At 50.9% G+C, this 12267-nt stretch overlaps 1 protein-coding gene across 4 annotated transcripts in view; it reads left to right on the plus strand.

Annotated features, from left to right (window-relative positions):
• DEPTOR (DEP domain containing MTOR interacting protein) overlaps positions 1–12267 on the plus strand; it is a 164591-nt gene that overhangs the window by 103076 nt on the left and 49248 nt on the right. For 3 of the 4 annotated variants that reach the window (XM_043879309.1, XM_043879308.1, XM_043879310.1), the window contains exons 5-6: positions 3519–3704; positions 6443–6574. In XM_043879309.1, coding sequence (XP_043735244.1) covers positions 3519–3704; positions 6443–6574 — 318 coding nt within the window. The remainder of the gene's footprint in view (positions 1–3518; positions 3705–6442; positions 6575–12267) is intronic. The other variant, XM_043879311.1, reaches the window with a different exon arrangement.

Genomic DNA, 12267 nt, shown 5'->3' on the forward strand with positions numbered 1-12267 from the left:
TTTTGTCTCTTCTTGAGCCTCATATAAATTGCACTCAGTATGTATGTATCTTGTGTCTGGCCTTTCTAACTCGGCTTAATGCTTTTGGTATTAATCCACGCTGTCTTCTGTGTCAGTAGCTCATTGCTCTTTATCACCGAGCAGTGTTCCATGGCACGAGTATAACAGGTCACCTGCCTGTTCTGCTGATGGAAACACTGTCCCAGTCTTCAGCTCCTGTGAGTAGGGCTGCAGTGAGCATTTGTCTTCATTTGCTGTGAGTAGAGTCTGGTAGTGGTGGGGATATGGGCTAGATGAGATGGTTAGATAGCATCACTGACTCAGTGAACTCCGGGAGACAGTGAAGGACGGGGAAGCCTGGCGTGTTGCGGTCCAGGGGTCGCAAAGAGTCAGACACAACTTAGTGACTGAACAACACAGGGGGTATATGCGTATAAATATTTAAGATCTTTCTGACTCTTCTCCAACTTGGTTTTACCATTTTCTATGCCCACTAGCAAAGTGAGACCCCCAGTTCCTCCACATCCTCAGCAACACTCGAAGCTGTCACTGTTATCACAGGAGGCTCAGTCAGTTCAGTTCAGGCACCCAGTCGTGTCTGACTCTTTGTGACCCCACGAACCGAAGCACACCAGGCCTCCCTGTCCATCACCAACTCCCGGAGCTTACTCAAACCCATGTCCATCGAGTCGGTGATGCCATCCAACCATCTCATCTTCTGTCGTCCCCTTCTCCTCCTGCCCTAATCCCTCCCAGCATCAGGGTCTTTTCCAATGAGTCAGTTCTTCCCATCAGTTGGCCAAAGTATTGGAGCTTCAGCATCAGTCCTTCCGATGAACACCCAGGACTGATCTCCTTTGGGATGGACTGGTTGGATCTCCCTGCAGTCCAAGGGACTCTCAAGAGTCTCCTCCAACACCAGTTCAAAAGCATCAATTCTTCAGCTCAGATTTCTTTAGAGTCCAATTCTCACATCCATACATGACCATGGGAAAAACCATAATTTGACTAGACAGACCTTTGTCAGCAAAGTAATGTCTCTGCTTTTTAATATGCTGTCTGGGTTGGTCAGAGTTTTTCTTCCAAGGACTAAGTGTCTTTTAATTTCATGGCTGCAGTCACCATCTGCTGTGATTTGGGAACACAAAAAGTCTGTCACTGTTTCCATTGTTTCCCCATCTATTTGCCTTGAAGTGGTGGGACCAAATGCCATGATTTTAGTTTTCTGAATGTTGAGTTTTAAGCCAACATTTTCACTCTCCTCTTTCACTGTCATCAAGAGGTTTATTAGCTCTTCTTCACTTTCTGTCATAAGGGTGGTATCATCTGCATATCTGAGGTTATTGATATTTCTCCTGGCAATCTTGATTCCAGCTTGTGCTTCCTCCAGCCCAGTGTTTCTCATGATGTACTCTGCATAGAAGTTAAATAAGCAGGGTGACAATATACAGCCTTGACGTGCTCCTTTTCCTATTTGGAACCAGTCTATTGTTCCTTGTCCAGTTTTAACTGTTGCTTCCTGACCTGCATACAGGTTTCTCAACAGGCAGGCCAGGTGGTCTGGTATTTCTATCTCTTTAAGAATTTTCCACAGTTTGTTGTGATCCACACAGTCAAAGGCTTCCCTGGTGACTCAGCGGTTAAAGCGTCTGCCTGCAATGTGGGAGACCTGGGTTTGATCCCTGGGTTGGGAAGATACCCTGGAGAAGGAAATGGCAACCCACTCCAGTATTCTTGGGTAGAGAATCCCATGGATGGAGGAGCCTGGTAGGCTACAGTCCATGGGGTCACAAAGAGTTGGACATGACTGAGCGACTTCACTTTCACTTTACTTTCTTTCACACAGTCAAAGGCTTTGGCATGGTCAATAAAGCAGAAGTAGATGTTTTTCTGGAACTCTCTTGTTTTTTTGATGATCCAACGGAAGTTGGCAATTTGATCTCTGTTTCCTCTTCCTTTTCTAAATCCAGTTTGAATATCTAGAAGTTCACAGTTCATGTACTGTTGAAGCTTGGCTTAGAGAATTTTGAGCATTACTTTACTAGCGTGTGAGATGAGTGCAATTGTGCGGTAGTTTGAACATTCTTTGGCGTTGCCTTTCTTTTGGATTAGAGTGAAAACTGACATTTTCCAGTCCTGGGGACACCGCTGAGTTTTCCAAATTTGCTGGCATATTGAATGCAGCACTTTCACAGCATCATCTTTTAGGATTTGAAAAAGCTCAACTGGAATTCCATCACCTCCACTAGCTTTGTTCATAGTGATGCTTTCTAAGGCCCACTTGACTTTGCATTCCAGGATGTCTGGCTCTAGGTGAGTGATCACACCATTGTGGTTATCTGTGTCATGAAGATCTTTTTTGTACAGTTCTTCTGTGAATTTTTGCCATTTCTTCTTAATTATCTTCTACTTCTGTTAGGTCCACACGATTTCTGTCCTTTATTGAGCCCATCTTTGCATGAAGTGTTCCCTTGGTATCTCTAATTTTCTTGAAGAGATCTCTAGTCTTTGCCATCCTATTGTTTTCCTCTATTTCTTTGCGTTGATCACTAAGGAAGGCTTTCTTATCTCTCCTTGCTATTCTTTGGAACTCTGCATTCAAATGGGAATATCTTTCCTTTTCTCCTTTGCTTTTCATTTCTCTCCTTTTCTCAGCTATTTGCAATGCTTCCTCAGACAACCATTTTGCTTTTTTGCATTTCTTTTTCTTGGGAATGGTCTTGACCCCTGTCTCCTGTACAATGTCACTAACGTCTGTTTATAGTTCTTCAGGCACTCTGTCTATCAGATCTAATCCCTTGAATCTATTTGTCACTTCCACTGTATAATCATAAGGGACTTGATTTAGGTCATACCTGAATGGTCTAGTGGTTTTCCCTAGTTTCTTCAATTTAAGTCTGGATTTGGCAATAAGGAGTTCATGATCTGAGCCACAGTCAGCTCTCGGTCTTGTTTTTGCTGACCGTATAGAGCTTCTCCATCTCTGGCTGCAAAGAATATAAACAGATTTCGGTGTCGACCATCTGGTGATGCCCATGTGTAGAGTCTTCTCTTGCGTTGTGAGTCTAATGAGTGTGAAATAGCATCTCATTGTGATTTTAATTTGCATTTCCATATTAACTAATGAGGGTGAGTTTCTTGTCATATGCTAATTGGATTTTTGGAGATAGAGTGTATTCAAGTGTTTTGAATTTTTGAGGAGTTGTTTGAGACTTCAGCATGTTGCTGGGCAGTTTGCAGCATTCTTGGTTACTTCCCAGAGACTGTAATGGCCTTGGCACGTGGCTTTTGAAGCCTGATGTCGCCTGTTCTGCATCTCCACGATTCATGAACTCAGAGTATAAAATTGAAGTTGCATATGGACCACAATAAATCCCTGAGGTATAAAGGGTATTGTAGCATTGGGTGTAAGGTCTTTGTCAAGGCTTTTGCTCCTGTCTCTTGGCTGGAGTTTCCCGGCCACAGTGCCCAGCGTCTGCAGGACACAGATGGTCTCACCTGCCGTTTCTTCTCCCCAGTGTCCAACAAGCACCCATTTGTGGACAGCAACCTTCTCTACCAGTTCAGAATGAACTTCCGGCGGAGGCGAAGGCTGATGGAGCTGCTCAGTGAGAAGTCCCCGTCCTCCCAGGAGACGCACGACAGCCCCTTCTGCCTGCGGAAGCAGAGCCATGACAACCGCAAGTCTACCAGCTTCATGTCAGGTGTGTGCGGCCGCTCTGAAGGAGCACGTGCGTGTCTGTTGGGGAATAACAGTCGCAGCTCACCTCTGTGAATTCTGTCCTCAAGAAACATCTTATTTATAACCAAAAAATTATATATTTATTTACTTTGCCTCCCAAAAGAAAACATACACACACACCACCAAATTGTTCCTGGGAAATCAACTTCCATGCTGTGAAGTCTGTTTTATAATTTTATGTATTTAAATTACAAAAGACCACTCAAGTTCTCACTCATACCTTATTTACTTTTCATTTACAAACAATTCTGGGTCTCTGGTGTTTCAGGCAGATTCTTTACTGCCTGAGAAACAATCCGTACATATCATTAATTATCCAATTTTCTAAGTCCAGCATTGAAAATCTATATAAGGATGAATAAGACTTTTGAGGGCATATACAACTAAAAGGCAACTGATTATCAGTCTGTCACACAGAGCAAGTTAAAGCTACGGAAGGCGGACATCGGAGCTCAGAAAGCACAGTATCCTGGGGCATTATGTGCAAGGTCAGACAGTCTCCTGTTGACAGGTAACCTGGATGGAAATGATGACTGATGTTCACAATGATAACCCCATTTAAACAAGCTGAACTGAACAGAATAACCTCATTCACTCAGAGAAGGCTAATGACGTGTCATTCTGTATAAGAGGGTGGAGTGCTTACTGGGCTCTCTTCCACTCCTCTGAAAACTTGACACTGACTGAGGAAGCTGGTTACCCTAAGGCTTGGAGCCTAAGGCCTCAGGCTTTACCTGAAGCCCAGAACAAAAGGAAAACGTGTGTTGGTTATACACAGGAGGCGACAGTGAGAACACAGAACTAGAAGTCCTGGGAGCCCTCTGCACCTGGCAGGGAGCCGAGCTTGCCTGCATACATTTTCGCATTGAACCCTCACTGTTACTCTGCGAGGAAAGACTTTTCTTATACCCACTTTACAGGTGAAGAAATGCAGTCAGGGAGCGGTGGAGTCGGTTAGGCACGCTCCCACAGCTAGAAAGTGGTGGGCGGAGCTGGCTGTCCCAGGAATTCTGTCCTAACCCGGTGCTCCTGTCCAGCCTTCTGCATCCCAGGCTCCTCAGACACGGCTGGGATGGGGCAGAGAAGGAAGCAGGGGCCGCGCCCTGCTAGGAGAGGAAGTGCTAGCTGAGGGTCAGCGCCTAAGCCTGTGCTTAGATGCCCTCCAGCTGTGTGCCCCTAAGGCGGCAGCCTCCTGCAAACACAGAGGAACCGTCCACAGCCTCCCTGTTCTTCACTGAGTCCCAGAGACCTGAACAGGTGACCGTGATAAGGATACAGTAACCATGGTGACTGTGAGGACCAGCCTGGCTTCTGGCGTCCGGGGGCCAGGCCCTCCCCGCGGCTCTCCGCGGCTCCTTTCCCCGCGTCCCGCACCGTGCCCTCCTCCCGCTGGTGAGAGCCAGCCAGCTCCGCAGAGGGAAAAGCGAGGTGGGATCACTGAAGCCGCTGCTTCAGTACTGCACGCCTTCAAAGCCCGAGGTCATGCTCTGTGTTTTAATCTCCTTCTGGGTGATTAATGGTATAATCTTCAATCAGGAGGCACTTATTGTCACCGTTAGTTCATTAAGTGTCTTGCCAGCACTTAATTTACATCCTCTCAGGGATGCTTGGCAGGAGCTCCCTGGTTCTTAAAATAGTATTTCATGTAGCTGAGTGCTTTCCCCTGTATAACCACGCCTGCACCAATCCCCACGGGAGAGCATTATTCCCACTTTACAGTTGGGGAAACTGAGGCTTACAAAACCCAAGGGACTAGGCCCAGCTTGTGCTATTCATAAGTGGCGGAGCGGCCACTCAGACCCTTGCTTTTCCGATGACAAGACCAGAGGGCTTGATTCTGGCACGCGGAGGTTGCCCCACGACCCCGGCAGCTGCAGCCGCGCCTGTACTCAAGAAACGAGCGCACTGCCATGCGTCACCGCGCGTGTCCTCGGGGACCCAGCCCACGGCTGTGACCTGCTCGTGTCCTTGGGGACCCGGCCCACTGCCGTGGGTGACCGCCCATGTCCTCGAGAACCAAGCTCACCGCCACGTGTGACCGTGTGTGTCCTCGGGAACCCAGCCCATCACCGCGCATGTCCTAGAGAACTGAGCCCACTGCTGCGCGTGACTGTGCGTGTCCTCGGGGACCTGGCCTGTCACCGCACGTGACCTCGGGAATCCAGCCCATCACCGCCCATGTCCTAGAGAGCTGAGCCCACTGCTGCGAGTCACCGCACGTGTCCCTGGAGACCCGGCCCACCACCGTGGGTGACCGTGCGTGACCTCAGGAGCCCAGCCCACCGCCGCGTGTGATCATGAGTGTCCTCGAGGCCCCAGCCCATCACCATGCGTGACCGCGCGTATCCCTGGAGACCCGGCCCACCCCTCGAGTGACTGCGCGTGTCCCAGGGACCCAGCCCACCCCTCGGGTGACTGCACGTGTCCCGGGGCCCGGCCCACCCCTCGAGTGACCGCGCGCCGTCCCGGGGCCCGGCCCACCCCTCGAGTGACCGCGCGCCGTCCCGGGGCCCGGCCCACCCCTCGAGTGACCGCGTGTGTCCGGGGGCCCGGCCCACCCCTCGGGTGACCGCGCGCCGTCCCGGGGCCCGGCCCACCCCTCGGGTGACCGTGCGCCTCCTGGGGCCCGGCCCACCCCTCGGGTGACCGCGCGCGTCCCGGGCCCGGCCCACGGCCGTGACCGCGTGTCCTCGCCCGCAGTCAGCCCCAGCAAGGAGATCAGGATCGCGCCGGCCGCACGGAGGAGCAGCATGAGCAGCGGCAGCAGCGGCTACTTCAGCAGCAGCCCCACGCTCTCCAACAGCCCGCCGGTGCTCTGCAACCCCAAGTCTGGTGAGTGGCGGCGCGGCCTGTCTGCCCGAGGCTCTGGGGACGCGGGCGCGCGGTTAGGCGGATTCCCGCATTAAGCGGAGGGGGACGAACGGGGGGATCTCCATGCGCAGTGCGGTTTGGGGGCGCCTCCTCTTGGATGGGGGTACAGAACCCCCAGCCAGTGCAGGAGAGGTAAGGGATACGAGCTCGCTCCCTGGGTGGGGAAGACCCCGGCCCAGGGCGGTTGCCTGGAGAATCCTCGGGCAGAGGGGCCCGGCGGCTGCCGTCCGGGGGTCTCAGACTTGGACACGATGGGCAGGCAGGCAGGCAGGCAGGCGCGCCTGGGGGAAGGAAGGGAGGACGCCGGTTTGCAGACGGAGACCTGGGCTGCAGTGTGCGCCCCGTGAAGGCAGTGGCTGACCCCAGGTGGAGCTCTGGAGTCGGGGGGTGGGGGGGTGGCTTGGAGAGGGGTCCCCTCTTGGGCGAGGTGGCCAGGCCGTTAGGCCCTCACGCTGACCGGCCGTTGGATGCTGGCCGCCCCTTGGAGCGGGGCACGGCCTGGGGAGGTCGGCTCTTTGCAGACAGGGTTCCCAGGAAAGCTGCGAATCCCGGCCGTCTGAGGGCCTCTGCACCAGCAGCCCCAGCTCCGGGAGCAGCCGCGGGCTTCCGCTGCCCGGATCTCACTGCTGCTTGGATCTGCCAGGTCTCTGCACCCGCAAGGGAGAAGCGCGGAGCTCTGCAACCCAGCCACCCCTGCAGACGACTCTCCGTGCCTTGCGGTTTCAAACTACTCTTCAACCTCCATAGACTTTATGTTCCAGGAGAAAAAAACAACAGCCCAGCAACCTAGGCACACAGATTGGTAATGAACTTGCACTCAGATGGAATCACTTCCTCAGCCCACAGGCGCCTGGACCTAGGGATACCACCGCCTTCTCTCTGCTCCTGACCCCCTCCCTCCCAGGAGTGGACTGTGGTCCACTGGGGTCAGCGGGGCCTTGAGGACACCTCCCACCCCGCTTGTGTAGTGCCCGGCCCCCCGCATTCAGAGTCACCTTCAGGGAGCAGGCTCTTTGCGCTGAGTCCTCACCAGCAGATGAAGATGCGAGCTGAGAGGCCACGGCCCCCCTTCAGTGAGCAGAGCCTCTCTGAGAAAAAAGTGAAAAGCTTCCATTAGAATAAGGACAAATAGATGTTCAAAGGCTTTAAGAGAAAACAGTCGTCTAATGCTGTGCTTTAGGCAAGTGAGTATTTTTCTTAATCTAACTTTTTTTTTCTGCCTTCTGTAGTGGAGGTCTAGCTCTCAGGATAAAGTTTTAACCTGCAAGGAAATGGAGGAACTTGCTTCCACACCTGCTGGGAAATCTTTGCGCACCCATATATGACCAAGTTTTTCAGTTACTAGAGCACTGCTTATAAGGTAGTATGAGAAGAACCTTGAAGTTAGAAATATCATGTTTGAAGTCCTAATGGAAACTGAGCACCTCCAAGTTAAAAGAGTTCAACTTCAGGAAAGTGTCAGTTGTGCTAAAGCCGTTATACGCGTTTCTGATTGGGGGAGTAGAAGGTTGCATTGTTTCCTCTTTCTCCTTACCCCCTTGGCCCAAAGGGGGAATTTCACTGACGTGCAGGCAGAAATGGAAGGTTGGGTCTCTAAGGACCAGAAGTGTCAGGACTTCGTTGTGGTTGGTAAATCCTACCTCTGTGTTCTGACAAGCTCCTGTTTCATCTCTTTAGTGGACTCCCAAGATGGAAGGAGCTCACCTGCGATTTTTTTTTCCCTCAAGTAGGTAAGCAGGCTTCATGGTAAGGCATTTAAAGTTAATCATTAGTTATCCATCAGCATGTATTTTTAATACTATATGTAAATGCCCTAATCCAGATTAAGTGCTGTAAAAAGTAATATAATCAGTATCATTGTGATGAGTAAATAAGTTCTCAAGGGTATGAGAAGAGAAAGCTAGAAATGACTCCCTAGGTTTCAAAGTTTCTGCACATGTGAACATAGGAAAGAGCGACAGTGTAGTAAATGGTCAGCATTGTTGCCAAGCATTACAATATAGTGTGATTCAAAGTCACAATGAGACGCCACCTGACCCCTGTCAGAATGGCTGACATTAAAAAAGTCACATGACAAAGGTTGGTGAGCGTGTAGGGGAGGGGGCCGTCATGCACGACTCTGGTGGGAATGTAGACAGGTACGGCCACTGTGGGAAGCAGTGTGGTGATCCCTGAAAGCAGCAGAAGCACCTTGTGACCCCGCAGTCTCACTTCTGAGTGTTTTCTGTAGGAGAGGAGAACGCTCATTTGAGATTTCATTTGCACCCCCATGTTTATAATAGCCAAGACATGGAAGCAACCTCAATGCCCATCAAGGGATGCATGGATAAAGGAAATGTGATAGATCACACGGACACACGCATATACAGTGGAATGTTATTCAGCGATGAAAGTGAAGGAAACTCTGCTCTTTGCAACAAAATGGGTGAACCTTGCGGTCAATATTCTAAGTGAAATGTCAGACAAAGAGTGACAGACACCACCTGATCTCACATGTATGTGGAACGTAACAGAAACTTCATACGTTCAGAGAGCAAGCTGGTGATGGCCAGAGGGGCCTGGTCGGGGGGCCGGAATGTCAAGTGGGCAAAATGGGTGGAGGGGGTCAAAGGGCACACGTTTCCAGTTTCTAAGCATGTCCTGGGGAATGCGGTGTACCGCGTGGTGACCGCAGTTAGTAACACTGCGCTGTATGTTTGAACGTTGCTAGGAGGGCAGACCTTTTTTTTAGTATTTTTATCTATTTGGGTGCACTGGGTCTCAGTCAGCATGAGGGACCCTTAGCGACAGCAGGTGGGATCTGGCTGCTGACCAGGGGTTGAACCTGGACCCCCTGCTTTGGGAGCTGAGGGTTCCAGCCACTGAACCACCAGGGAAGTCCCCAGGGTAGATCTGAAAAGCTCTCATTTCAAGAAGAAAAAGCTTGTAGCTACATGAGGAGATGACCTTAACTGGATTAGGTGATCATTTCATAATACATACATCATAATGTTGTAACCTGAAATGAATCTAGTGTGTCGATTATATCTCAATAAAAGAAGACGGTGTAATGATAAATGGTGGCTGTTGTCAGATATCACAGTGCAGTGTGATTCCGACATCCACCCCCATAAACCCCAGAAGGGATCCGAGGGCTGAGAGTGTGGCGGGGTTGACTGACGGGGAGTAAAAAGGCTGCAGTCCTCAACCACGGGCCCCTTCCCCCACCTCCTGACCCTCTGCTGAGAGCTGCTGTTCTTGATCTCACTCTTCTCGCTCTCTAGGGGAGACCGTAAACCCATGTCCTCCTTTATGAGCTTTCTGAAAGGAGAAGCACGCATCCCAGTGACCAGTCAGGTCAGCAGGAAGCTCCCCGTCGCCCTCGGCTGAGAAAGTGCGGGGGGGGCCCTGCCCGACGGCCTGGCTCTCGCCGCCTCTCTCCTCCGCTGCCCGTTGACCCTGGACGGGCCTCCGGCCCCCGAAGGCCCCCGCAGAGGGGACGGAGGCTGCGCTTCACGTGTTGAGCTCCCGGCCCCGCCGCTCCAGTTTCTGGGCGCTCAAGCTCATGGTGTCTCTAACTGAGACCAGACGGCCTCCACCCCCCAGGCCACAGGCTGCCCTGGGCCGCCGCGGCACTCTCTGTTCCAGTTCTGCGTGAGCACCGCGTGGACGGGGTTCATCTTTGCTGGGTTTTTAGGCTGCAAGTCAGGAAGGGACCGCAGTCTTTGCTGTCTGCTGGAGCCCAGCAGTGATCTGATGGTTCAGGTGTCTTGGGGGGCCACACGCAGCCATACTGGGGCTTCTGCACCCTGTCTTCTGAGGGTGGGCAGTGGCATCAACGCTTGGGTTTAAATCTTGGTTCCATTTGACTCTGAGGCCTTGGACACAAGCTCCTTAACTTTACTCAGCTTCTGTTTCCTCCCTAGCAGAATAGGGACAAGGATGAAATGACCCATTAGTTCTTGTGATGGTGAAACAGAGTATCAAGTGCTGAGCAGAGTAGCCAGCACGTGTTAGGGATGCAGAAAAGCTCCCGGGTGTTAGGGTTCAGGGCCAAAGGCAGTGTATGTACACAATCTGGGACATTAACGAATTCCACGAAGCTCTCTGGTGAACGGGATGTGTACAGTGGGGGGGCTGGGGGGGTGGGGGCGGTTGTTGTATGGCATTAGCTCTGGAAACATGGTTGGCAGTCTGCCAAAGCCGGAATTCCTCTTAATTTTGACAATTTGAATGCCTTGCTGTTGTTGTTTAGTCACTAAGTTGTGTCCGACTCGTTTGTGACCCCATGGACTATAACCCACCAGGCTCTTCTGACCTTGGGATTCTCCAGGCAAGAATACTGGAGTGGGGTTGCCATTTCCTTCTCCAGGAGATCTTCCAGACCCAGGGATTGAACCCGAGTCTCCTGCATTGCAGGAGGATTCTGTGCCCCCCCCCCCCCCCCCCCCGCCCCGGGAAGCATTGAATGCCTTAGTTCAGTTCAGTTCAGTAGCTCAGTCGTGTCCAACTCTGCGACCCCATGAACCGCAGCACACCAGGCCTCCCTGTCCATCACTAACTCCCAGAGTTTACTCAAACTCATGTCCATTGAGTCAGTGATGCCATCCAACCGTCTCATCCTCTGTTGTCCCCTTCTCTGTTTCCCTTCTCCAGCCTATCTTCCCAACCCAGGGATTGAACCCAGGTTTCCCACAATGCAGGCAGATTCCTTACCAGCTGAGCCACAAGGGAAGCCCGCTGAATGCCTATCCGAGCTTGAAAGAAAGAAATTCAAGAAGTCCCTTGGCACTCTTGTTTCCCCTCCCGCTGCCCCATCTCTGCTTTCTGTAAGTTAGGTTTAGGGTTGTTTGCAGTCATCTCACACGCTAGTAAAGTAGTGTTCAAAATTCTCCAAGCCAGGCTTCAGCAATATGTGAACCGAGAACTTCCAGATGTTCAAGCTGGTTTTAGAAAAGGCAGAGGAACCAAAGATCAAATTGCCCACATCCACTGGATCATCAAAAAAGCAAGAGAGTTCCAGAAAAACATCTATTTCTGCTTTATTGACTATGCCAAAGCCTTTGACAGTGTGGATCACAATAAACTGTGGAAAATTGTGAAAGAGATGGGAATACCAGACCACCTGACCTGCCTCTTGAGAAATCTGTATGCAGGTCAGGAAGCAACAGTTAGAAGTGGACATGGAACAACAGACTGGTTTCAAATAGGAAAAGAGTACGTCAAAGCTGTATATTGTCACCCTGCTTATTTAACTTCTATGCAGAGTACATCATGAGAAATGCTGGGCTGGAAGAAGCACAAGCTGGAATCAAGATTGCTGGGAGAAATATCAATAACCTCAGATATGCAGATGACACCACCCTTATGGCAGAGAGTGAAGAGGAACTAAAAAGCCTGTTGATGAAAGTGAAAGGAGAGTAAAAAAGTTGGCTTAAAGCTCAACATTCGGAAAACTAAGATCATGGCATCTGGTCCCATCACCTCATGGGAAATAGATGGGGAGACAGTGGAAACAGTGTCAGACTTTATTTTTTGGGGATCCAAAATCACTGCAGATGGTGACTGCAGCCATGAAATTAAAAGACGCTTTCTCCTTGGAAGGAAAGTTATGACCAACCTAGATAGCATATTAAAAAACAGAGACATTACTTTGCCAACAAAGGTCCATCTGG

The sequence above is a fragment of the Cervus elaphus genome, chromosome 21 (genome assembly GCF_910594005.1).
Source record: "Cervus elaphus chromosome 21, mCerEla1.1, whole genome shotgun sequence".
NCBI classification, from domain to species: domain Eukaryota; kingdom Metazoa; phylum Chordata; class Mammalia; order Artiodactyla; family Cervidae; genus Cervus; species Cervus elaphus.